Source organism: Balaenoptera ricei, chromosome 6 (genome assembly GCF_028023285.1).
Source record: "Balaenoptera ricei isolate mBalRic1 chromosome 6, mBalRic1.hap2, whole genome shotgun sequence".
Classification (NCBI taxonomy): Eukaryota; Metazoa; Chordata; class Mammalia; order Artiodactyla; family Balaenopteridae; genus Balaenoptera; species Balaenoptera ricei.
In genome coordinates this window covers 109,556,120-109,582,965 of record NC_082644.1, presented here as the reverse complement: position 1 = coordinate 109,582,965, position 26,846 = coordinate 109,556,120, and the positions used below count along the sequence as shown (strand labels likewise).

Below are 26,846 nucleotides of genomic sequence, written 5' to 3'. Positions count from 1 at the left end.
CATGCGTACCTCAGCAAGTCCTACGGCATCCTGCGCACTAACTTCCCCCAGGAGGGGAAGACAAGCGACTGCGCTTGCGCATAAGCGCTTTCCTCCGCCCCTTCGGGCGCGAGGACCAGAGGGGCGGGTTCGGCGGCGTCGCGACGAGTCCAGAGGGGAGGACTGAGGAAGGGGCGTGGCCAGCAGGCCGGGCCACGGCCACACTCTTCCGGGCTCCTCCAGCTGCGTGCGCATCTTCCTCCCCCCTTCTTTTGTGGTCCGGCCCATTGCGAGGGTGACAGGAAACCCTGTGCAGGGAGCGCCGCCATCTTGGACGTGCCCGAGGAAGACCCTGAGGGAGCCGCAGGAGCGTCGCCGCTGCCACCGCCACTGCCGCCAACGCGTCTGCAGCTTCTCGGCCTGCCCGCTGCTTGCCGGCGCCTCGGCCGACCGCCCCCGCCCCTCTCCTGCTGCGCCCGCCCTCCTCTTCCTCGTCCTGACGCCCCCCTCACTCCCGGAAAGCTGCCCAGCCACCAGCAACCCCCCAGGTAACCCAGGCCTTCCGCAGTGTCCGGGGGGCCGGGGCTTCCTCGCCGGGCTCTCCCCGGGCCGGGGGTGGGGACGACGGCGGGCCCGGGGCGCGGGCGAGGGGCGTCGCAGGGCGGGCCGTGTCAGGCCGCGGCGAGCCCGGGGTCGGCGGTGGGCTCCGCGGCGCGGGGCCTGACAGGAGTCCGTGCGGGGGCGAGGGTGTCCCCACGCGGCGCCCGCCGAAGCTCCGGTCCTCCCCGCCCAGTCGAGGGCTCCGAGGCGCGGCGTGGGCAAGGGTGTGTTCGGCCTCGCCTTCCCCGCCTCCTCAGCCGGCCTGGGCCGACTCGCACCTCCCGCGGGTCCCGTCTTCTTGCCGCCGCTCTCGGCGGCCGCAGACCTCCCCCGCCGGGTTTGTCCACGCGGGCCGCGCCGCTCTGCAGCTCACGAGCCCCGGACGTGGCGTTCCCCGGCCCATAGGCCGCGTCCGGCCCCGAGCACAAAAGGCAGGAGCCCGCAGCCCCGCCGGCCTCTTGGATCGTCTCCGGCGTCCTTGTCTATGTGGGTAGGCTCTCCTGGACTCGGGCTGGGCAGGGGTCTGGGTGTCCTTGCCGGCGAGGTTCTGGTTTGGGTGAAGCCCTGTAAGGTCTGTGACATCCTCTAAGACCCCGATGCTAGGCAGCATCTAGAAATAACGAAGACAAAAAGTTTTGGCCTTTCTAAAATTTAAGAAAAGAAGGCGGAAGAAGCGTGTTTCGGTGGTTTGCACTTTACCGTGTGCCAGACACGGATTTAGGTGTCTTCCCACAGCTTTATCTTGTTTCACGTGGCCCTGGGGGGTAAGTAGAGTGTCTCCATCTCCCAAATGAGGAAACTGAGGCTTGAAGGTGTGATGTGGCTGGTTAATGATGGTACAGGCAAACTCAGGTTAGGACAGGGTTACAGACAGGACCATTTAAAACGTAGCTACAGCTTAATTCCTTTTTTCCTATGTTTGCATTTGGGTAACAGCTGATTACTCCTTTAGAACCCAGAGTCCGTCGTGTCGGCCACTACACTGCCAGTCCTCATTCTCACCACCCCAGAGGAGAGATGGCAAGATTTCCATTTTATATTTGAAGGAGAAACTGGGGTTCGCAGAGAGCAAGTGCTTTCCTGGTGGTCCCACAGCAAGTGTCAGAGTCCAGATTTGGACTCTTGCAAAGTTTACCGCTCGGTTCCATTACTGTCAGAACTGCCTTTTATTTAGGGGTGGTTTTCGAGGACAAATTTGACCTTGCAATAACCTAGCTCCCACTCGCCCACCCCTCAAGACTTCCCCAAACGTTTCTTCACATTTCTGCCTACACCCATTTACTTGGTCATGCCTTTGAGACATGTAGTGTTTAGGACTTGGGAGGGTTCCCACGCCAGTACTGCCACTTCCTAGTTAAGTGACCTTAAACAAGTTACTTAACTTCTCAGACTAAGTGTCTTTGTCTATTCACGGGATAACTGTACCTACAATTTAGAGTTGTGGTGAAGATTAAATGGGGTTTAAAACCCTTAGCACATTGCTTGGAATATGGTAAGTGCCCCGTTGTCTCTAACAGTGCCAGGCGTGTAGTGGTGTTTAATATTTGTTGATTGAGAGGAGCATGGCTTTAGAGAGCTGTAGAGTTAGACCCGGGCCTTAATCTTAGCTTTCCCTTTGGTAGTATATGACCATGGGTATATCTCCTCTCTGAGCTGGTTTCCTTATCTGTAAAATGAGTTAGTTTTTAGAATTAGAGATTGCTTATAAAGTAGCTGGCATATAATAGGCACTCAGTAAATGGCAGTTATTGTAAAGAAGTAAAACCTTTAGATATTAATAACCTAAAAAATTCCTTGGAATTAAAGCTACATTTTAAAAAGATTTTTTTTTTTATATTTCAGGTTACACTTTATAGTTGTTGCATACTTCAACTATGCAACAGAATGTGGAGTGTTTTTACAACTGTTTATTATCAGTGTTAAATATCTTTGCATAATCTCAGTAAGATATTGTACAATTACAGGAAACTTTGGGTTAAGACAAATAAGATATTTTAAAACTAGGGCTATTGAGAGATGTTTCATTTTTTTAAAAAAGCTTGAAACATTTTTACGTGATTAAAAATGCTGGGCATGCCGGCAGTCAGCAGTGCACATATAGAGGTATCAAAGATACTGTTATTTTAAGAAACTATTTTTTCTAGACAATTTTTTTTTTTAATTTTTTAATTTATTATTTATTTATTATTTTTATTTTTGGCTGTGTTGGGTCTTCGTTTCTGTGTGAGGGCTTTCTCCAGTTGCGGCGAGCGGGGGCCACTCTTCATCGTGGTGCGCGGGCCTCTCACTATCGCGGACTCTTGTTGCGGAGCAGAGGCTCCAGACGCTCAGGCTCAGTAGTTGTGGCTCACGGGCCTAGTTGCTCCGCGGCATGTGGGATCTTCCCAGACCAGGGCTCGAACCTGTGTCCCCTGCATTGGCAGGCAGATTCTCAACCACTGCGCCACCAGGGAAGCCCTAGACAATTTTAAACATATACGAAGTAGAGTAGTATATTGAGCCTTCATACAGCCAGTGTCATCAGTGATCAGTCTCCTTTCATCTATATACACCTGTACGTGTCTACCAGATTATTTTTTGTTGTTGTTTTGATTTTTATTGGGGTATAGTTGATTTACAGTGTTGTGTTAGTTTCCTCTGTACAGCGAAGTGAATCATTTATACATATACATATATCCACTCTTTTTTAGATTCTTTTCCATCTACCAAATTATTTTGAAAGAAATCTCAGACATCATTTCATCAGTACATTTTTCACTTATTGCTAATCCTTTTAACTCTAACAGTAAGTGCAGGGTTTTAGTTTTGTTTTGTTTTCCTCCTAAGTACTTTCCTTCTGTGGACAGAGGTACAATAGTAAAGTACTTTATTTCCTATTCACAGCATGCTGTCATAATTAGGTGGAAAATTTTGTCTTTCTCGTGATACATAGATAAATCCATTTTTTTCTTATCGCATTATTAATTCATATAAAAGTGTGACTTTAAATATCTTGTCAAAAGTGAGGTGATTTTTAAAGTGCGTCTCAGAAATGAGCGGGTTATTTTCAGAGGTTGCATTAGTGTTGAGGAAAGGAAATTGAGCATACATTTTGATTAGTTTAGTAGATTAACTCCCAAAGTTTTGTGTCCACTTAAGTGACAAATTAAGTAGCATTCCACTTTAGTGGGCTTGTAAGCACACCAAAATGCTTCTCTTCTTGAGTTCCGTGAAGGGGGGGAACCATATATATATATATATATATATATATATATATATATATATATATATATATATATAATTACTGTATTGTCAAAGCCTAGCATAAGGCTTTGTGCTTAGTAGATAATTTAAAAATATTTTTTTTTTTTTTTTTTTTTTTTTTTAATTTTTATTTATTTATTTATTTATGGCTGTGTTGGGTCTTCGTTTCTGTGCGAGGGCTTTCTCTAGTTGTGGCAAGTCGGGGCCACTCTTCATCGCGGTGCGCAGGCCTCCCATTATCGCGGCCTCTCCTGTTGCGGAGCACAGGCTCCAGACGCGCAGGCTCAGTAATTGTGGCTCACGGGCCTAGTTGCTCCGTGGCATGTGGTATCTTCCCAGACCAGGGCTCGAACCCGTGTCCCCTGCATTGGCAGGCAGATTCTCAACCACTGCACCACCAGGGAAGCCCTAAAAATATTTTTATATTGGAATCACAAACACAGTTTATCCTGGCTCAGGTGTTTTTAACTGTTTTTCATGTTAAAAAAAAACCACTTTAACAATAAGGATAAGAATTTAAATCACCTGGAATATTTTTATTTAGGAGGTTGCTTTTTTCCTGTGTTGTCTTGAATCAGTTATGTAAAAATTACACAGTAACATCTTATGTTCTAAAGAGTGGAATAAAATAGCTGTGTAACAGTTGTGAAAGGATTAGTCAGACAAGTGCATAAGTTAACACAGCAAGGAGTCAAACCATAAGAAAATGAAAAAATACCCTCCATTATTGGGGTGCTTTTTGTTTGTGTGTTTGGTTTTTTTTTTTTTTTTTTTTTGTCTGCGCCCCGGGGCTTGTGGGATCTTAGTACCCCAACTAGGGATTGAACCTGGGCCCTCGGCTGTGAAAACACAGAGTCCTAACCACTGTACTGCCAGGGAATTCTCCTTATGTTTGTTTTTTGAGTCTAATCACGAGTCACTTCATATGTTCCCCATATTATTGGTAAATGTGGAAGTAATGTTGGAAGTATTATGACTGGGATTTTTTGTTTGTTCTTGTTTTGTATTAGAATTATATATAAAAATGCTTAAAAAATATTTGTCTTTCTCTACTTTTAATATTTTAGAATATTACTAACGAATATAGTACATGCTTATAGTGTCCTCACAGGGATATTTAAAGAAAGTTAATAATTTTCCCCTTTTTTCTCTCTCAACCTGTGTATTAATTTTTCACAACTTGGTATGTATCGTTCCATAGTATATGCATATAGGATTGAGTGTGTATGTGTTTAAAAATGGAATATGCTATCTCATAAAACTCTGCAGCATGCTCTTTTTCACTTAAAATCATGGATATATTTCCAGGTTAATACTTATATCTAAATGGTTTTTAAAACTAGATTTATATTATTTCATAGTACAGATGTACTTTAGTCATTTCCCTGTTGACGAGCGTGTAGATTGTTTCCAGTTTTTTGCTGTGAAAATGCTGCATTAAATGCACTTGCATTTGTAAATTATGGACTGATGCTTTTGTTTCTGTAGACTACTACTTTTTTTAAAATAAATTTATTTATTTTTATTTTTGACTGTGTTGGGTCTTCGTTGCTGTGCGCGGGCTTTCTCTAGTTGTGGTGAGCGGGGGCTACTCTTTGTTGCAGTGCGCGGGCTACTCTTCGTTGCAGCGCGCGGGCTTCTCATTGTCGTGGCTTCTCTTGTTGTGGAGCACGGACTCTAGGCGAGCAAGTTTCAGTAGTTGTGGCATGCGGGCTCAGTAGCTGTGGCCTGCAGGCTCTAGAGCTCAGGCTCAGTAGTTGTGGTGCACGGGCTTTGTTGCTCCGTGGAATGTGGGATCTTCCCGGGCCAGGGCTCGAACCTGTTTCCCTTGCATTGGCAGGCACATTCTTAACCACTGCACCAAGAGGGAAGCCCTGTAGACTACTTCTAAGTGGGTTTCTTGGCCAAAGGGTGATTTGGGTTGTTTTTAAGATATTAAAATATACTGATTACTTCCCCAAAATACTGTGGCACTTCAGATTCCCACAAGCAGAGTATATGAAAGTGCCTACCTTCACATCTGTATCTGCACATTTCAAAACTAGTCATTTATATGTATAGTTTTATTTGGTAAGGTGTCTGATTCAGTATATGGAGACTATATGATACTATTTTGGCCCAATAATGATTAGTGTTTAATGTGCATTTAGTAACTATTTAGATCTATATGTATTGGCCTGGAAATAGATCCATGATATTGTTAAATGAAAAAAAGCATGCTGCAGAGTTTCATTCAATAGTATACCCCATTTAAAATATATTTCTCACCTTAACAGTGGTATATGTTTCATGTTCACAAGATGAGGTTGAGAAATCCTTTGTTACAGCATCATTAGGCAAAGTTAATATTTAAATGGGGCTACAGAACAATTATTAGTGTTTAATATGCATTTAGTAAACATTCTTCTTGACAACCAGGAAGTTTAGGACTAAATTTTACATGGACTGATAGTAAAACTATTACCTTAACTTTGAGTATTAATTAATCTCCATCTTTCTCTGGTTTTGATTTTTTGCTTTTATTTTATCAACCTACATATATATGTTTTTAATGAGCTACTTTAGATAGAGAAAATCATGTTCTTTGGAGTCAGGTTTGGGTTCGGGTTCCAACTCTGCTATTTGCTAACTTTGTAAACCAACCAAATCAGTGAATTTCCCCAAACCTCAATTCCTTCAGTTTTTACGCGGACATAATGGTAATGATTCTGCAGAGTTGTAAGACGAGTAAGAATTATACAAGACAGTATAGGGAAAAGTAGTGCACATCCTCACATGGTTTACTCTCAACAAATGTTAGTTCCCTTCAGAAACTTTTTTGTAAGTAGATATAATATGAATCGTTGTTACTAGTATTATCATTTATCCATATCTACAAATCCTGATCATAGTGCATCCTCTGAATGTAGTTATTTAATAACGCTTATTCAGAATATTAAGTTAGAACCAAGTGAGTGAACTGAGAAAGATTTGTGTCCCAAAGTACCGCTGTAGGGTTTTATGGTGCATCTCAACTGTGGAGGAGGCCAAATAATATAGTGATTAAGAGGGGGTTCTCTGTAGTCAGAACAGTTGTAGGTTCAGTATAGACTTGACCACTTAGCTCTGTGACATGAGCATATTACTTACCTGTTGAGTCTTACCTGTGAAATGAGGATAATAGTCACCGTTTTATATAAAGGTAGTAGTGAGGATTAAATGAAATAGCATGTAAAGTATTCAGCACATTGCCTGGCATATGTTAAGTGCCCAATAAATGGTAACTACAACAATTGTGTTTGTTATTAGTTTACAAATTGTTCATCACATAGTTAATGACTTGTTGTCTGCTTCTTGTCTTTAAGAAAAAGGTGTTAAAGGAGATCTTATTTATATGTGAATTTTATTCAAATGATTTTTGTAAAACATGTAAGAAGGTGCATTTTAATCACACCAGTCACACATTTGCTGTGCACAAATTACGGGATGTTACCAAGATTTTAAAATTAGTGGATATTACAGTGTTGAGTGGACTCATGTTTTCAGAGTGTTTGAACTAGACCAACATTTCTTGCTCTCCCAGTTCGACATTTTTTTTTCTCACTTTTTGAGTTCTCAAAGTAAGTAAAGCAGAAGCACACTTAAGTAATACGGGAAAAACTTTTTTCTCCCTTCCAAAGCTAGTTAAAAATATATTCCTCAAAAAAAATATATATATATAAATATATATATTCCTCACCTTAACATTGGTATGTTTCATGTTCAAGAAATTAGGTTGAGGAATCCTTAGTTAAAGCAGTGTTAAGCATAGTTAATAGTTAAAAGGTGCCACTTGAACATGGTTCTGCTGCAAATATGTAGTTTTGAGTGGACGCTATCAATAAACTATGGGAGTCTATTTAAACCTAAGTAGTATCTTACCTTAGAATAATAAAAAGAGGACTTGTTGTGTTAGTGGCTACAGTGCTAGATATTTTTGCTTTCCTATCTACTGAAATTAGTACGTTTGAGTAGTTCTCCTTTAACTCTGCTTTTAGGGTTTTTATTGTAATTTTTAAGAAACTTGACCAGAAAGTTGTGTAGTGAGGTGGAGACAGGGTGCGGGTATTGAGTCTGAAATAGAGATCATTCTCTTCTATTTGGAAATAGTTTATACTAATTAATGCTTGGAAATTTTTAAAAAATTCAAAATTAGTCATCTCAGTAGATATTTAATTAATTAATGCTTGTGTGATAATTAGCAAGTACACAAATTAGTACAACTAGAATTGGTTTATTTTTTTTTATTTTATTTTTTTTTTAAATCTGCATTTTTTATAGCTACTTTTATTTTTATTTATTTATTTATTTTATTTTTGGCTGTGCTGGGTCTTCGGTTCGTGCGAGGGCTTTCTCTAGTTGTGGCAAGTGGGGGCCACTCTTCATCGCGGTGCGCAGGCCTTTCACTATCGCGGCCCCTCCCTTTGCGGGGCACAGGCTCCAGACGCGCAGGCTCAGTAGTTGTGGCTCACGGGCCCAGCTGCTCCGTGGCATGTGGGATCTTCCCAGACCAGGGCTCGAACCCGTGTCCCCTGCATTAGCAGGCAGATTCTCAACCACTGCGCCACCAGGGAAGCCCTAGAATTGGTTTATTATTTCATGATTAGCCTTTCGAGCATTTCAAATAGAAACTGGGATTGTTAGAGGCCATAGTTTTAACATAATAAAATGAAGGGAAGCAAAGTATGTACAGCTACAACGTTCAGTTAGAAGAGAAAAAAGAAATAGGAAAATCAGAAGAGGGAGAGCTTGAGAGTAACAGTAATTTAAAGGTGACTAATTACCTTCCCCCAAGTTTGAATGGGGAAAAAGAAGTTAAAAGAGGAGTTAAAAATGAATTAGATGAGAAGAACCTGAGAGAAATGCAACCCAAGAATAAATTAATAACCTTTAAATATCATTTTTATTGTGAGAGATTATTTTTTTCCTTATCTTTAGGATCTGGTTTAGAGAATGTAGTAAATAAATACAGACCAGTTTGAGCCTCAGGACCAAGATCATTCTTGTTCCTGGAAAAAGGGAATCAAATTAGTATGTTCAGAATCAGAGTTACTTTAACTAGAAACTCTTTGCTGAAAGAACTGGTTAAGGGCGTTTTCTGTGATGTGACTGATTATAAATGTGTTACATCATGTCCCATTTTTGTTGAATGTAGTTCATACAGCTCAGTGGGAAGACTATATTGTGTGAAATGGTTATCTAATAATTTACTGTAATTGACAACTTCCTCTTCCCTGGTAGCAATAATTCACTTATTCTAAATATGTACTTTTTCTACAGGTTAAATTTTATTAGTTACTTAGAAATTTTATTTGAAATATGACATACAGTAAGGTGTTAATTTCAGTAAATGAGTTTCCCCAATCATATTAAATGTCTGGCTTGTGTATGCGACAGTTGGCCAAAACAGTAAAATCCAGATTAAAAAAATACTGGAAATAAACTTTTTTAAAAATAGGGTTAAACCTTCATATTTATAAAGAATTTTTATCTTAAGCTGAAAATTGCTTTTTGGCTACACCGTGTGGCTTGTGGGATCTTAGTTCCCCAACCAGGGATCGAATCCCTACCCTTGGCAGTGAAAGCGTGCAGTCCTAACCACTGGACCACCAGGGAATTCCCTGAAAACTGCTTTGAGAATAAATTTTTTTCTTTCAGTTTTATTGGGGAATAAAATTTATTGTAAGTTATTACCAGTATTAGAATTCACCTCTTATTTCTCTAGCACCTAGCACAGTGTCTGACACATTCAAGGCATTTATTTGAATAAATTGGAGAGGTTTTTTTTAAGTTACTAAGCGTAGAAGAGAAATCAGAATTCTTTAGGGTAAGTCTTCTCTGATGGTAAGAAATGGGCTGTGATCTTTAAGAATATCTTCTAATAAATAAACTTTCAAATTTTACAACCACAATATTCCATTATTTCTCTTAGCTCTTAGAATAATATATAGCAGGCATTTGGTATATTGTTAATCTTCAAACCCTATATTAGGTTGAGCTATGTGAAATTGTCAATAATTGACTTTTTTTTTTTTAATCTATAAGAACAACAGTTTCATGTGGTTCTAATTCTGACATTTATTTGGTTTAGAAATAATATTACTCTTTCTTTGGATGCTGTGCTAATTGATAATTTCAGGTAGAGTAAAAAGGTTATTTTGTGTTTATAAGTTGGTGGTTACTTTTTATAACATTCTACTGTAAAATCAAAGAGTTCCAAACAAATAGGTCATCAGTATTCACTTGATCAGTTAACAGGGATGGGGACCTTAATAGGGGAGGAGGACTATTTATAATGATGATACTATTTAACTTAAATTTATAAAGATTTTCTTGTTTGAAATTTCTCAGAGTAGCATTTCTTATTGGGTATTTCCTAAAGTAAAATATTGGAATTGTTTTTATATATGTTCTTATATTTCTGGGGATAATACATAAGAATGTTAAAGCAGTGTTCATCTAAATGAATTTGTGCATTTGATCATTTTGGGAAATGCAGTTTTGCTCTGATATTGTAACCAACATTTTGTTTATAATCACCGTGCTTTATTTTATATATCTTTAAAGGATACACAGCTTAGGTGACTTGTATATACTTTTTTTCTGAAGTAACACAGTTTTCTTTGTTTTTAGTGCCACAATGGCAACTGCACCATACAACTACTCTTACATCTTTAAATATATTATTATTGGTAAGTTTATTTAACTTATACTCTTGTTCTCCAAAGAAGGTTAAAATGCAAAATATTTACATGCTAATACTTAATATAGTACTCCAGAACAAGTGAAGGATTTTCTTTCTCACTGCAAAATTAAAGCTCCTTTGATAAGGTTTATTTTTGCACCAATGATGTACCTTTTGCTTTGTGACCCTGGGTACTTCTGTAGTACAAAGCTGGGTACCTTTGAAGTGATGTTGGTTTTTCTTCAGGGCTACCTGAAAGTTTGTTAATACTGGGAATGAGATTTATTTCGTAGGAGTGCTGATCCATTCCAGAAATATCATGAAAGCTCTCAGAGCGCCCTGGATTCCAGCAGTTGATAAAGATTCAGAATAATTGTGTAAGATACATAAAATATAATGGTGGTTTTTCTCTTAATAAGTTTTGAGATTTAGCTCAAATTAAGACAGTGCTGTTTATCCAGATACAGTTGTAAGAGCACAGTTGAAAGTATACATATTTTTCTGTTAATTCATATTAGAACAGTTTGGTTTAATGTTGAGCTTATGTGACTATATTGTAATGCTTCCTTCATCAAAGGTTAAATTGCTGTTAGTACAGTTAGAGATGATATCTCTTCTGTTATGATTTTCATGTGATGTACATTCTTTTGTGGAATTCTACAAGAAATATGAGATAAGATGGGATGTAGTGAATCAAGCTTCCAAAACTTATTATTTCTACTTGTTTTATGCTGCCCTTTTGGTCACTCCTAGGAGTTTCTGGCTTTTTTGCATGGGTTAAGGGAAAAAAAACAATTAAAAAAAGTTGAAATAGTTCAAAGTAAAAAATACTATTACAACAGTTTCTCTGTTAAAAAGCTTTTGCCAGCTGGTGTCTATTTATTAACATAATTCATAACCAAATTCTGTCACTGGTGAAGGTTGGGAATAGTCAGTTTATATATCACAGTGAAAACTGACCTTTAGGATCTTTTGAACTCATTATAAATTATGGAAATAAAACTTTTTTAAGTGCCCCAGAAGTTTGTGATGTGATATGGTAAAAGGGGTATAGCAATCATTGAAGAGTATAAAATTATAATTACCACTTGAAACTTTTTTTTTAAACAGGGGACATGGGAGTAGGAAAATCTTGCTTGCTTCATCAGTTTACAGAAAAAAAGTGTAAGTTCAATATATAAGATAAAACATTAGTAAGTTCTTTATTGTCACTTTCCTACCTTTTAAAAAGTGTCATTTGCAGTGTACTCTATGCAATTAAATATAACCTTTCTCTATATATGCACTTTTGTCTTTAGGAAGTGACTTTTTTTTTTTTAATAGGTGCAGACAAAATGAAATATACCTGTATGTATAGAGTGTTGACTTTTTATGCCATAAATAACTTGATTGACTTGTTTAGATTTTTTTGATGATATAAACTTAAATTTTAAAAACGTATACTATAAAAAACAAAAAAATATTATAGTGTCAAATTTAAGTAATCTTTTTCTTGTTCTCTGACTTTCCATTATAGAAATTATCTTAATGGGGGGAATTTGCTCATATATCATTTGCTAATAACTAAATAATAATAGATTGGAAATATTTAAGATGGAATTCTTTCTACATTCATGACTGGTTGATTAAGATTCAAAGTGTACTACTCTATCTTGGGTGGTAGGGGAAGGGGGCATTTTATTTTATGTAACTGATAGGGTAAATGTAGTTGAAATTGTTTCCAGTAGTTGAAATCATTGCTGTGGCATTTTTTGGCTTATTGTAACATTTTATGAAGTGTCCAGCAGTCTGTGTGTACTGTAGAAGAGAATAATAGTGGGTTTAGGTTTTCAGTGGCCTAATTATAAGGAAAGGACTAATAAAATTGTTCTATTGGATTAGACATATATAACTTGACAATATATAATTATAAATATATATTAAACATGGTGACTTTCTTTGAGATATTGATAACATTTTACAAGATATATATTTGTTTGACCAAAAACAAGAGTCCTAAAACCATTGATTGATTTGTTATATGTAAGAATTGTCAGAAGGCTAAATAGTATAATGTTGGTATTATGAAGAGTTTATTAAAATCTTTATTTTTCATTAGCAGATTCTTTTAGTCCAAAGGTCAGCAAACAGTAACCTGTGGGCCAAATCCAGTCACTGGCTGTTTTTAGAAATAAAGTTTTGTTGGAATGCAACCATGCCCATTTTACGTATTGTCTATGGCTGCTCTTGTGCTTCAGCAGAATGCAGTCCTTGTGACAGAGATATTTTGGCATACAGAACTTAAAGTATTTATTATTTGGTTCTTTTTTTTTTTGGCCGCACAGCACAGCATACGGGATCTTCCCTGGCATGTAGGATCTTCTCCGACCAGGGATCGAACCCTCACCCCCTGCAGTGGAAGCACGGAGTCTTAACCGGTGGACTTCCAGGGAAGTCCTATTATTTGGTTCTTTACAGAAGTTTGCTGACCCTTGTTCCAATCACATCTCTGTGACTCCTTACTTCTGGGTTTTTGCTAATTTTTTTTTTTTTTTTTTTAGTGCAAGCTTTAGTCTGTTTATAGCCTACAAGCATTAATAAGTCATTTGATTTACTAGTGGATTATTTTCCCACTGGTCTTAATTTGAAGCTTTCTGCAAGTTGGAATGTTATATTTCTTTTCCTCCCTAACAGTTATGGCTGACTGTCCTCATACAATTGGCGTTGAATTTGGTACAAGAATAATTGAAGTTAGTGGCCAAAAAATCAAACTGCAGATTTGGGATACAGCAGGACAGGAGAGGTTTAGGGCTGTCACACGAAGCTACTACAGAGGAGCTGCGGGAGCACTTATGGTGTATGATATCACTAGGTAAGAGATTAATCATTTTCAACCTTCATACTTGAAAAAAGAAATCTATTTTAGGCAGTGTGGTTTCTTTTTTTATTGATTTAGGCATTCTATAGTTTGTAATTGCTTGTCTGTAAATGAGTGTATTTGGGTTTTATGGATTTTTCTCTGAATTGCTGTGTGTAAGACTTGATACAACTTGTTGATTTCCCTTTCTGAAAGTGAGTATGACTGAAGAAAAACTTTAGGAGATGCCGGTAGAGCGAGTGAAAGAATACTATTCTGAAAAGCGGTATCAGTTGAATTATTTGAGGTGAAATAATATTTTACACCAAATATTTTCACTTCAGTAGAAAGCAAGCAGATCTTGAGGAGTTACTCTATTCAGCCTCTCGTTAGTTATTTTTGGCTGCATTGGGTCTTCGTTGCTGCGCACGGGCTTTCTCTAGTTGCGGTGAGCGGGGGCTACTCTTCGTTGCGGTGCGTGGGCTTCTCATTGCAGAGGCTTCTCTTCTTGCGGAGCACGGGCTCTAGGCATGTGGGCTTCAGTAGTTGTGGCGCACGGGCTTAGTTGCTCTGCGGCATGTGGGTCTTCCCGGACCAGAGATCGAATCCGTGTTCCCTGCATTGGCAGGCGGATTCTTAACCACTGTGCCACCAGGGAAGTCCCCACACCTTTTCAAAATAAGGTCAAGGAAGGAATTAAGTAGTTTTGCTAACCCACCATGGTAGATTATAAAACGTTCTCATACTTGCATCTGAAGTATTTTATTGTTTATTTACTTAAATTCTTTTTTGTCCTAAAATGGATTGAAGTAGCTCATGATACTTCATGTAGCAAGATTAAATTTATTTCAACTCTGTTTCTGGAAACTGAAAGCAATTGATACAAACTAACAAAACTGGATCCTAAATGTTTGACTTTGGAATACTGTGCCACTTCATTAAACTCTGTGCTGTTTATCTACTGTAAGCTAGAAAATGAACTGGATCACCTTTCATGTTAATGCAAAGTGCCAGTCTAAATCAGTGTGACTCTTGTCTCACTTTTTGGGGCGATAGGAATTGGTGAGTGGGACCAAGTGATAGACTTTCAAGTTATTTCCTTTTGGGAAATGCTTTACACTGTTTCCTCTTGAAGAGTCACAATGCACATTAGCCTATTATAGGACCTTGAGAAGTTCTGTAGTGTAAAGGAACTCTTTAAGTTTGTTTAATTTGGTGTTTTGTAAGGTTATTTTACTGAGGAACACCCTTTGGAAAATGCTGCCTTAGAATAAAAATAGTGGATGATTATAATTATAGCGCTTGAAGTTTTACTAAATTCTAGAATTGGGTGGTCTCAGGGCAAAACAGAGTGAAACAGCCTTAATGCTCTTCACTAGAGCCAGACAATTGGTAAATAGTTTTGTGGGGAGACTGTTAAAGAACCTGGCCATCTGTACAGAAATCCTTTTATGAGGGATGCATTCCTGAAGACTTTGCATAATTGAAAACTGCATTCATTATTATTATTTTTAAAAATTTATTTTATTTATTTATTTTTGGTTGTGTTGGGTCTTCGTTGCTGCACGTGGGCTTTCTCTAGTTGCGGTGAGCGGGGGCTACTCTTCATTGCGGTGTGCAGGCTTCTCTTCGTGGTGGCTTCTCTTTTTGCAGAGCATGGGCTCTAGGTGCATGGGCTTCAGTAGTTGTGGTGCATGGGGGATCTTCCTGGACCAGAGCTCGAACCTGTGTCCCCTGTGTTGGCAGGAGGATTCTTAACCGCTGTGCCACTAGGGAAACCCTGCATTCATTATTAATAAAATTTAAATATGGTGATGTGTGCTTAAGTGTATCTATCTATAGTGTTTTAGTTTGTTTTGCTTTTTCTATGTGTTCTTTTTTTAATTCCAGCCTATTGAGATACAGTCAATGTAGAAGATTGTATAAGTTTAAGATCATTTGATACGTGTATATATTTTGCTTTTAAACATACCTTTTAAGCATAGTAACTACTTTTGAGAAAATTTGTGTCTATTCAAGTCATCAAAAGTACTTTGCTGGAAACAGCCCAAATGCCCGTCATCTGACAAATGGATAAACAAATGTGGTATATCCATATAGTGGAATATAATTCAGCCATTAAAAGGAAGGAAACATTGATACATACGATAAAGTGGATGAACCTAGAAAACATTTTACTAAGTGAAAGAAGCCAGATACATACAGTCACATGTTGTATGATTCCATTTATATGAAATATCTGGAATAGGCCAATTCATAAAGACAGAAAGTAGATTGCCAGGGGATGAGGAGTAAGTGCTAGTGGGTACAGAGTTTCTTTTTAGGGGTGATGAAATGTTCTAGAATTAGAGTGATGATCATGCCACAAATTTGTGAATATATTAAAAACCACTACATTGTATACTTTAACAGGATGAGCTTTGTGGTATGTTTGTTATATCCCAATAAAACTGTTACTGAAAAAAAACAGTACTTCAGGTTTTAGACAGGTACTTTTTCTTGGTAAAGTGATACTTCATAGTAACATTGATGTGGCAGCCATGACACTGATTTTTTTCTCTTTTTTTTTTCTATTATTAATCATTGACATTTTGCAAACTTAAAAGTCTCTGCTTTAGTAATACTTTTTATTCTTAGCATTAACACTTTTTTTAAAATTTATTTATTTTTGGCTGTGTTGGGTGTTCGTTGCTGCATGTGGGCTTTCTCTAGTTGCGGCAAGCGGGGGCTACTCTTCATTGCAGCGCGCGGGCGTCTCATTGAGGTGGCTTCTCTTGTTGCAGAGCACAGGCTCTAGGCGCGTGGGCTTCAGTAGTTGCCGCACATAGGCTCAGTAGTTGTGGCTCATGGGCTCTAGAGCACAGGCTCAGTAGTTGTGGCACACAGGCTTAGTTGCTCCGCGGCATGTGGGATCTTCCCAGACCAGGGCTCGAACCCGTGTCCCCTGCACTGGCAGGCAGATTCTTAACCACTGCGCCACCAGGCAAGTCCATTAGCATTAACTCTTGATTGTCACAGGGTGCTTGCCTAAATTGACATCATAGTTTATCATGGTTGTTTGGCTATATCAATTGTTTGATATATCATATCTAACATCACACCAAATTTAGGGATCTTTTAGCACCTTTTTTTTTTTTTTTTTTAGCAGTAGTAACACCAGTTAATGCATATTTGGGTCAATATATAGAGAGATAGTATATCTATAGATTTGAAAGTACGTTGGTGAATTTTAAATTAGTAATGAGACAGTTAGCAAAAGCATTAGCAGAAGCTATGGTACATGTAAATAATTCAGTTTATGTGATCTTTTTACTACTTACAAAGGATGTGTAGATTTTTCTGTTTACCAAAGTGTTGGCAGTTTGTAATTCACTCTTGCTGCCAGCTTTGACATTTTAAAATTGTTCTAAATCAGTATAAATATTTTTGGACTTGTGTTGTGTAATGTTTTGTGCACAAAGCAAGATAGATGTGTTGGGTAAAAGCAAGGTATGCTAGTACTACAAGTATTAAAGAGTGATAAGGCTTGTGCTTTTTTTAAAAAAAATTATTTATTTATTTTTGGCTGCATTGGGTGTTCGTTGCTGCACGCGGGCTTTCTCTAGTTGCGGCGAGCAGGGGCTACTTTTAGTTGCGGCCCGCAGGCTTCTCATTGCGGTGGCTTCTCTTGTTGTGGAGCACAGGCTCTAGGCGTGTGGGCTTCAGTAGTTGTGGCACGTGGGCTTCAGTAGTTGTGGCTCGCAGGCTCTAGAGTGCAGGCTCAGTAGTTGTGGCCCATGGGCTTAGTTGCTCTGTGGCATGTGGGATCTTCCCGGACCAGGGCTCAAACCTGTGTCTCCTGCATTGGCAGGCAGATTCTTAAAACCACTGCGCCACCAGGGAAGTCCCAAGGCTTGTGCTTTTTAAGAATTATATTTGACCATTGTTTGCTTAGAAAATTTTAAAGCATTGGGAAAAAAGTTTTTATGTGACTTTTTTTTGACATTTAGGTGGTGATTTGTGTATAATGTAATATAGCACAGAAAAAGAGTCCGAGTAAGGAATTCTTTTCAGTTCTCACTGGGAAAGGATTAAATGTTTGGAATATCAGATTTATATGAGCACTGGCAGCTGGAGATCATGGAATATATTCACAAGGCTGAACTCGAAACACTTCAAGGACACAGTGTGTGTACAGGGTTCTACATCTGGCTCTGAAATCATTAAAATCTTTATGGGCTTCTGTTTCCTCACCTGATAAATGAGTAAGATAGATTAATGTTCTGTGAGTCTGTAGAAGTCAGAAATATTTTTAACCTACAAAATTTTTAAAAATTTTGACCTTTTTGGTAAAGTCTAATAGTAATAGTATATACTCTGTATATTATTGTAAATTATTTGGATTTGTTTGTTATCTTAGATCCTACTTGGCTAGTGCAAAGGAGCCTATGAGTTTTTAAACTCTTGGATTAGAGAAAATGGAGAAATAAGGCAGTCTGAATCCCCAGATGATTTAGCTGCTGGTAAATAAGAGTACAGAGTTAGGATAAACTCACTGTCTGATATACCTGGGGACTTCAGTTTCCAGTCAAATGTATTAAATGTCTTTTTTTTTTTTAAATAAATTATTTATTTATTTTTGCTGCGTTGGGTCTTCGTTTCTGTGCGAGGGCTTTCTCTAGTTGAGGCAAGCGGGGGCCACTCTTCATCGCGGTGCGCGGGCCTCTTACTATTGCGGCCTCTGTTGTTGCGGAGAACAGGCTCCAGACGCGCAGGCTCAGTAGTTGTGGCTCACGGGCCCAGTTGCTCTGTGGCATGTGGGATCCTCCCAGACCAGGGCTCGAACCCATGTCCCCTGCATTGGCAGGCAGACTCTCAACCACTGTGCCACCAGGGAAGCCCTTAAATGTCTTTTTAAAGCCAATTTTTATGAGTTTAGAATTGTTTTCCATCAGTTTTTTGTTTTTTTTTTTTAAACATCTTTATTGAACTATAATTGCCTTACAATGGTGTGTTAGCTTCTGCTTTATAACAAAGTGAATCAGTTATACATATACAATATGTTCCCATATCTCTTCCCTCTTGCATCTCCCTCCCTCCCACCCTCCCATCAGTTTTTTTAAGTTGTTCCTTGCTTGTTTATTGGTCTGTTTATGGATGTTCTTCTAAATGTAAAAAATTTACTCCTGACATGTAAGTAATTAGCAGAATTGCTGGCTATCGAGTTATTTATTTAAAAATAATAGGTTTTCCTAGATTTTTGAAAAGTATATGTTTGCATTCCACAGTTGTACTTTAGTGTAACAATCTAGTCAAATCAAAAATACTTCTTTAGGATCTGTTGATTAAAGTGTATATTTAAAATATTTGTTGAAGTTCCTTTTTTTCTGTTGAAATGGCATCTGTTTGTGGCAGTCACAAATGTAAACTTTAATTTTTGCAGAAGAAGTACATATAATCACTTAAGCAGCTGGTTGACAGATGCAAGGAATCTCACCAATCCAAATACTGTAAGTTAAATGACATCTATTATACAGAAAACTTAAGATCTAAGTTGACCCAGAAAGGAAAGCCATATGCTATGTGGGCTTTTTTTGTATTTGGGTACTAAGAATGAGAGAATCTTTATTCTGAAATTAATTGAAGTAAAAACGTTTTTTTCAAATATGGATTATGCCAGGTTTTGTGTCTTATACTTGGTTTTTGTTCATGTTTGTGGTTAAAAAAAAAAAAAAAGAGTTATGAGCGGGGTAGTGATCTCATGTCAAGTGGAGACTCTGAAATCTTAAACTATCACTTTAATCTGCATTACTTTCATAAAATGTTACCATTAGAGGAAACTAGGCAAAATGTACTAGGGAATCTCTGTATTTCTTACAATTGCATGTAAGTCTCAATAAAATTTCAATTAAAAATAAAAAAAGAGTTCTGCACGCGTTAAAAAATTAGCCAGTCTGAGAAGATATTTATTTATTGAGATTTTCATAGCCACCATGCTAGACTCTGCAATATACAAAAATGAATGTGGGTCCTTAGCCCATAAAAGGTTATAGTCTAGCAGGGAGATTACCTGTGGGTATATAGATAACTATACTGAAAAGCAGAGTGGAATATGGGTTAGAAATAGAGTTATTGGTGTAGTGCTTGGTGGTGGTGGTGAGGACCCAGTATGAGCAGTGCCATCTGGAGAAACCAGCTTTACAGAGGAGGTGTTGTTTGAGCTGGGACTTGAGGGGTAAAAAGGTTTCAGTAGATTCTGTTGAGGGTATTCCAGAAACAAGTGAGGAAAAGCACAGATCTGTGACTGACTCTGAGCTTTTTGAGAGTAAGGCCTGTGTCTCACTTAGCTTTGTACCCCAGCACCTGGCAGTGGCCTGGTTTAGTAAATATGTAATCAGTGGTAAGATTGGCTTTCATCAGGGAACAGCAATTTAATTATATTGATAGTCAGTTAACATGGTTTGCCTGTTATGCCAGGGACTGTGTCTGGAACTTTCCATTATCACATTAAACCCTCTGTAGGTATACATACAAATCTGTAGATGAATGTTCATCAGCAGCTTTATTTGCAATAACCAAAAACTGGAAACAACCTAGATGGCCATCAACAGGTAAATGGTGAAACAATCTGGTACGTCCATACTATGGAATACTCCCCAGCCATACAAAGGAATGAACTGTAGATAAATGCAGCACATTAGATAGATCTCGGGCATTGTGCTGAATGAAAAAAAGTCAGTCTCAAAAGATGACATACTGTATGATTCCATTTATATAAAACATTCTCAAAAAGACAAAATTATTGAGATGGAGAACAGATTTGTGGTTGTCGGGTTAGCGATGGGCGTGAAAGGTGTTAGTGTGAGTTGACTGTAAAGAGGGCAGCACAAAGCAGTTTCTTTGAAGTGATGGAACAGTTCTGTATCCTGATGGTGATGACACAAATCTATACCTGCAATAAAATTGCATAGAACTATACACACTCCAGAACCTGTAAAACTGGTGAAATCTGAGTAAGGACTCTAGATTGTACCAATGTCAGTTTTCCTCGTTTTGAGAGTGTACAGTAAGTATGTAAGATGCTACTATTGGGGAAGCTTGGTGAAGGGTATATACGACCCCTCTACTCTTCTGTAAGCTTTTGTGGTTCTATAGTTATGTTCAGGTATTGGTAAAATATTAAAAACAGCAAGAAAACAACTTATTGTACAGGGTCCTTAGAGGAGTGTAATAAAAAAATTAGCCGTGTCCTTCCTGCCTCATTTATGCCTCTTAAAATCTTACCGGATCTTTAGAGAAAAGAAAATCTCTTAAGGTCCAGTGCAAATGTTACGTTTCTGTAACATTGCCTTTGACTTCTGTGTGGAAGTTAAATACTTTCTCATTTTGTTGGTGGTATATTTTGTACCTCTGTCTTGTTAGCATGCCACTTTATGCCTCCCCTTTCACGATGATGGGAAGCATTTTGGAAATTCTTAAGGAATGGAGAGCAGGCAGTGTTTCCATTAAGCAAACATTTCTTGCTTAGAGCACCTGTGTTGTAATGGCCCTGTACTACTAAGCCATCGTGACTTGACCAACTTTGATTTTTTTTAAAAAATTGATTTCCTTTTTTAAGTGTTATTGCCTTATTCTTTAGAAGACTAGTGGACCGTTCTCTCCTCAGTGGGCACTTGTCCACACCGATTGAAGGAGGCTCACTTGCTGAAGGTTTACATTCGGGTCAGAATGGTTATAGTTCATGGACACCATGTTCTGAAAGTAGGACAGCCAGGGCCTGAAATTTCACATGAAAAGAAGTTAATGGTGGAAATCTCTTTTAGTTGAAACCGTCCATTTCTAAAGTATCTGCATCTGGATTACCACATCTGTTCTGAAGGGGAAAAGCGGGGGTGGGGGGAGTTGCCAGTTGGTGTCAAAAAATATATAGGTAGAGACAGTTTATCCCCGGCTCATTCCAGTAAAGGCCGAAGCCCTGTTTCCCAAGGCTGCACACGTTTTTCTTAGAGCTTTTCAGAGCAGCCTTTAACTTCAGCCTAACTCCACTTGTATAAATGACTCCAGAGTGGATATAGATGTATAATATTTTGCCTTGAATTTGAACCCACTGCATATATGTCCTCCCACCCCCATTGCCCCCTATCATGGATACACAGTCATTTGTTATCAGTTGCTACAAACTTAGTCCAGCCTAGGGATAGTGTAGGGGAGGACAGTATTTGATGGTCACAGTTTGGGTTTTCTACCTGACTTCTAATGTCCGCCTACCACTGACTCACTGAGTGACCTTTGACAAGTCTTTATTTGAGTATTAATTTCCTTACTTGTAGCCTGAGAAGTTGAACCAGTAGTTTTAAAGTTTTTTGAGGGTCCCAGGAACTTTTGAAAATCTGATGAAAGCCACAAACCTTCTCTTCCAGGGAATGTCCTTGTTTACAGCATTTTGTGCTTAATTTCAGTATATTCACAGATACCCTGGAGCTTGTCCATGGACCCTTAGTAGTCTTACTCAGATAAATCATAATCTTTGGCCTAGACCAGATATATTTCAGGCACACAAAAACAAAACACGACTTTTGTTTTTAAATGGCTTGAGAGCTGAGACTGGTTTTTACTTGTTTATAGGGTTGTTTAAAAAAAAAAAAAAGTCAAAGAAATATGTGCAAAGCGACCACAAACCTGAAATATATACTTTTGCCCTTCACAGAAAGTTTGTCAACCCCTGGCCTAGGTAATTGCTGACATCCCTCTTCATACTGATACCTTCATGATTCTGTAGTTCTGTGTGATGGATAATTGCTAGTATTTCGTTTCCTTTTTAGACCCACTTGTTTTTTCTTCAAGATTTTTAGATTTCAGAATTTTCATGTTTGATTTAAATGGTTTCTTTTGTTTTAAAATGTCTTTCTTTTGGTCACAAACTAGGTAATAATTCTCATAGGAAATAAAGCGGATTTGGAGGCACAGAGAGATGTTACATATGAAGAAGCCAAACAGTTTGCTGAAGAAAATGGTGGGTTTCTTTTAAGACTTTTAATGGCTTTTTTGGGTCACACATGGGAGAATTTCTAGGGATAGGTGGGATTTTGACAATGCAGATTATTTGACAGTTTTTTAAAAATGCAAACTGCTCAAATCTAAGAATGAGGAAATAACAAAATGTGTTTCTATTTGAGGGCAGTAGAGTTATTTAATGACAAATGTAAAGATTCCCTCCATCTCAAAAAAACTCATATAGTCTTTCATAAAATACTATAGAAGGAGTACTGAAAGCTGTTGGGAAACTTTTATTCAGATGTTACTGAAGAGAGTGTCCTTGTGAAAGTTAATTTGAAATATCCTTCATAGTCTGAATTTTATTTTTAGGCTTATTGTTCCTTGAAGCAAGTGCAAAAACGTAAGTATGGCTAAAATTAGTAGATCATTTTTAATTATATTCAAATTTCTCAAAGTAGAACCATATATAAAAAAATGTATAATGTATATACATGTAATGTATAATATATAAATGTGTAATGCTTATGGCAGGGAAAACAGTCAGCAAACATCCCTTTGCTTCCTGTTTCACATTTCAAAATAATGTTTTTTGTTACTTTCCCTAAAATATTATACCTTGCTTATACCTGTTGGTAAGCCAGGTTAATAAATGAAATTGTGTTAACATTTCAGAAGTGTTTGACTTTTACAACCAAGGTTGAATTTGGCATCTTGGACTCAAGGTTGGTCAACCTGTTGATTTAATGCTTCTTCTTATAGTAAAAAGCATGACTTAAGGAAATATTCAATGTCTAAGAATAATCAGAAGCATAATTAACATTTTCTAATTGTTATTCCATGTTCATTATTGAACCCCAGGACTGCTGTCATAGTTCTTCATTTATTAAGCCAAAAATTCCTTGCAGTGGTGAGAAGCTAGCCCCTTTTTGTTTAGCCTCATCTGTACTGTTATTCCTAAGGGAGATGAACTCAAGTGTGAACATGGCTAAGCATGATAAGAACAGTGCAGTTCATGCTTGGCTAATCAGACCATACAAATCCTGGAATACTGTTCTGCATATGTTTGGAGATAACTTCATTTCTGTTTGGAATACCCTCTATAATGGCCTGTCTTAATTATTGTTATATATTAATATCTAGCATTTTAATGATTAGAGCACATAGTTTCAAATAGGGTTTGTAGAAAGAGCTGTTAGTATTGTTTATATGCTTTCCACAGAAAATATTTTCCCATGTTGTTCTCTTAGCTCAGTCTTCTGGTAGTCCCTTATTAGATGATAGTGGCTGAGTTGAAGACATCATGCCAGTTGACTAAAAGTTAGCAAAAGGTCAGTGTATAATGTCTTATCTGTCGTAGAAAGCTGTGGCTCGCCAATAAAGTTGTCGATTGCCTCTTAGGGGAGAGAACGTAGAAGATGCTTTCCTTGAGGCTGCCAAGAAAATCTATCAGAACATTCAGGATGGAAGCTTGGATCTGAATGCTGCTGAGTCTGGTGTACAACACAAACCTTCAGCCCCACAGGGAGGCCGGCTAACCAGTGAACCCCAACCCCAGAGAGAAGGCTGTGGCTGCTAGTGACCTCTTTGCTGTGGCTCTCATTTGACCTTTCACCTCTGTCTGTTGGAAGCAGTACTTTTTACTTACTGCCTCATTGTCTTCTGTACATCCTACTGGGTTTAATTAAAAAGAAAAAAGAAAAAACAACTCTGTTGTAAAAACAGTTTAACACAATACTAAACTGCTAAACACCTAGATGTAATCAGGTTATCAAAGGCAAGTAGAGTAATAAATCTCTTCTGCATGGTAAATCTAGACTTTTTTTCCCCCTTGATTGTCCTCATGATAGGTATGTCACCAATACATGATTTAAACTGAGCACTGATGCTGGACTTGAGTTTTACCCCTCCCTCTTTTTGGCAAGGCTTTGTCTCATTGTACGGTTTAATTTGATGATATCTTAAGCCTTTCTTCCCATTTTTAACTGTTCAGGTATGTCTGTTATAACCCATAAGTTTATTGCTGTGAAATGACTTCTGATAATAGAGAAGGGGTCCTTTAAAGCCTTTTGTTTTTGTCGGATAAATTCCCTGTTGTGTGGGTGGCATTTTTCTTGAGGCGGTTTGCTTCTGTCTTAGCCTTGCACAGGGAAAATATCCATTTATCTTTTCTCTTGTGCTTAATTAATAGCTTTATCCTTTTTTTTTTTTTTTTACACCATTTTATCTTTTTCTCTTTAGCAGAAAGTAAATATGTATAAAATTTGAAGGAACCGAACTAACAATACATTCTGTGTATATTATTTTAATGAAGAAAATAAATTGATTACTGGCTTTGGAACAGTATAAAATACCAGTTTGTACAGTATGACCTATATGTGACTATGTTACTCCCTTCCATTTCACATAAGAAAATAGACACAACTGCAGTTCACAGGATATACTGGCTCCACCCTTTGGTGCTGGCAGTGTTTGGGGACATTATGCTGGAAGGAGCTCCTGGCGTGAGAGGATTAACACTAGTAGATTCTGTTCCATCTTTGCACTGTGGCTTACCTGCTGATTTTCTTAACTGTTCTTGTGCAATCAATAATGTGCTAACCTGCTTTTCTCTTTTTGTAAACGTTTTGCATTACAGGCTGCATTTCTTGCCTTACTGTATAGAAAAAGAAAAAAGGCTGGGTTTATTATTGCACATTTTAAGCTTTTATACCTGTATCTTCTTGGAATGGTGAGATTCTGAACCAGACAGCCAGAACTGCAGGTCTGCTGTTAAGGGATTTTAAATTGTGCATTTTTAACACTACAGTGAAATAATCTAAGATATCCCTTGTGTTCTTAGTATGAGGGGCTATTTTATGTCATGTTGGCATAAACTGTTTTGTAAAGGGGAAAGTGTTTCTAACGGTGTTCCAATATTTGTGCTGATACAAAGTAAGTTATTACTTTGCACTAGGTGGTTTGGCCACTGACAGAATACTGTATTGCAAGGGAAACAATCTTTTATTTCTTTAGAAAACAAACTTATGTTTTACCAAGTTCTTCTGTTGATTGATTTCTAATTGAGTTTATGGTTCAGGGTGGGAATTGAGAAGTTATTTGAAGTAGGATAGGTAAACCTCAGTACATTATATACAACTCACTCTCAGCTCAACTGTTGTGTTTAAAATACACATTTTAAATCCCTATTTACAGACACTAACGTAAAAAATACAGCTTTCTGGGTTGTAAACATGTGGTAGTACCAGAGTATTGTATAGTCAGTGTTAAATAAAAGCCAAAACTGGAATGTGCAGAAAATAGGATTTGGTTAATTTGTGGACTCACCTTTCTGTCTGTGTTTAACTTTTTAAAAAACAAGATACCTGGAGTAGATCAGTGTATTCTGTTAAAGGCTTAACAGTGATCCATTTTGCTCACACTGTTGCATCACAAGGGACTTGCCCAGGGACCATGACCTGCTGGTGTGTGTATATATTTACAAAAACAAAACAAACAAACCACCCATTGGGATGTAAGGTAGCAATCACAAACTAAAGACTGCGGCTTGTTTAGGTGCAATACCCTGATTTCCCAAAGTTAGTTACAGTGGGTCTTAATTGTTTTTGTGACAGGAGTTATTCAGACTGCTGTACTCTTCATTTGATGTAACAAAATGCTATTAATCTAAATATTTGTAAATAAAGTACCTGTATCTAGATTAAATTAAAATTGTTTGCATTATTTTCTGAATTATAACAGGATTTCATATTTTCTTCAGGCAAACAGTTATTTGGCATAAGTTGCCAGTTTTTATTGCAGAATTGTCCTTTTTTGTTTAAAAAGAGAAGTCTACATAAGTAGCGTATCAATCCACATCACCCAGTAATTGAGCTACAGTCTTATCCTTGTGTTCAGATCACACTTGCTGTGCTTTTCAACCTTTTTCAGTGTGAGATCAGCACATTTGGTGGCTGATAGTGTTCTCCCTTGACTGTACTTGGGGCCAAATTCTGTTATTTGCATGTGAAATCCCCTATAATAAACTTGGGTGCTCAAAAATAGAGAAGCAAATTGTCATATTGTAATATCTGTGTGCCAGACACTGGGCAAGTACACTTTGGAGAGAATGTGAAATTCTTTTAATTTTTAATCCGTGGAGAGCTTACTACTTGTGTGGTCACCTGCTTTTCTGGGTTACTCGTTGCCCTTGCACCTATGAGGCCCTCCTGATTAGTAATTGGTGCTCAGTACTCTATGCGTTAGACATTCCAGTATGATGTTCAAGTATTTTTCATGGACAATAAAGTGTTTGATGCAGTAACTTTGATTTTTTTTTTTTTTTGGCGGGGGGGGGGCGTTGGTGGTGTTTTCATAATACTAGTTAGAGGTAGTAAAGTTTCTTTGGAAAGATGTCTTGGAACTGGGTGTTTGGCTTTACACATTAATTACCTCACCTCTAATTCCAGAAGACTATAGTTTTGGGAACATTTTTGCCCACACATGTTTTAAGTGTTCTCTTTTCTTAAAAAT

The 26,846-nt window shown here is 38.0% G+C and overlaps 1 protein-coding gene across 1 annotated transcript; it reads left to right on the top strand.

Moving 5' to 3' along the window:
- The first annotated feature begins 209 nt into the window (after positions 1-209).
- RAB14 (RAB14, member RAS oncogene family) lies at positions 210-26,637 on the top strand. The gene is made up of 8 exons (XM_059925512.1): positions 210-527; positions 10,474-10,532; positions 11,636-11,689; positions 13,199-13,376; positions 18,784-18,850; positions 22,266-22,353; positions 22,707-22,737; positions 23,736-26,637. Exons 2-8 carry the CDS (start codon positions 10,481-10,483, stop codon positions 23,911-23,913), a joined length of 648 nt encoding a protein of 215 aa, XP_059781495.1. The 5' UTR covers positions 210-527; positions 10,474-10,480; the 3' UTR covers positions 23,914-26,637.
- The last annotated feature ends 209 nt before the right edge of the window (positions 26,638-26,846 follow it).

What these genes read in the sequence shown, in the direction of transcription:
- RAB14 (XM_059925512.1), top strand. Translation starts at nt 10,481, where the DNA reads ATGGCAACTGCACCATACAACTACTCTTACATCTTTAAATATATTATT. An exon ending in ATGGTGTATGATATCACTAG is followed by an intron (nt 13,377 to 18,783) that starts GTAAGAGATTAA and finishes TAATTTTTGCAG; the next exon opens with AAGAAGTACATATAATCACT. An exon ending in ATCTCACCAATCCAAATACT is followed by an intron (nt 18,851 to 22,265) that starts GTAAGTTAAATG and finishes GTCACAAACTAG; the next exon opens with GTAATAATTCTCATAGGAAA.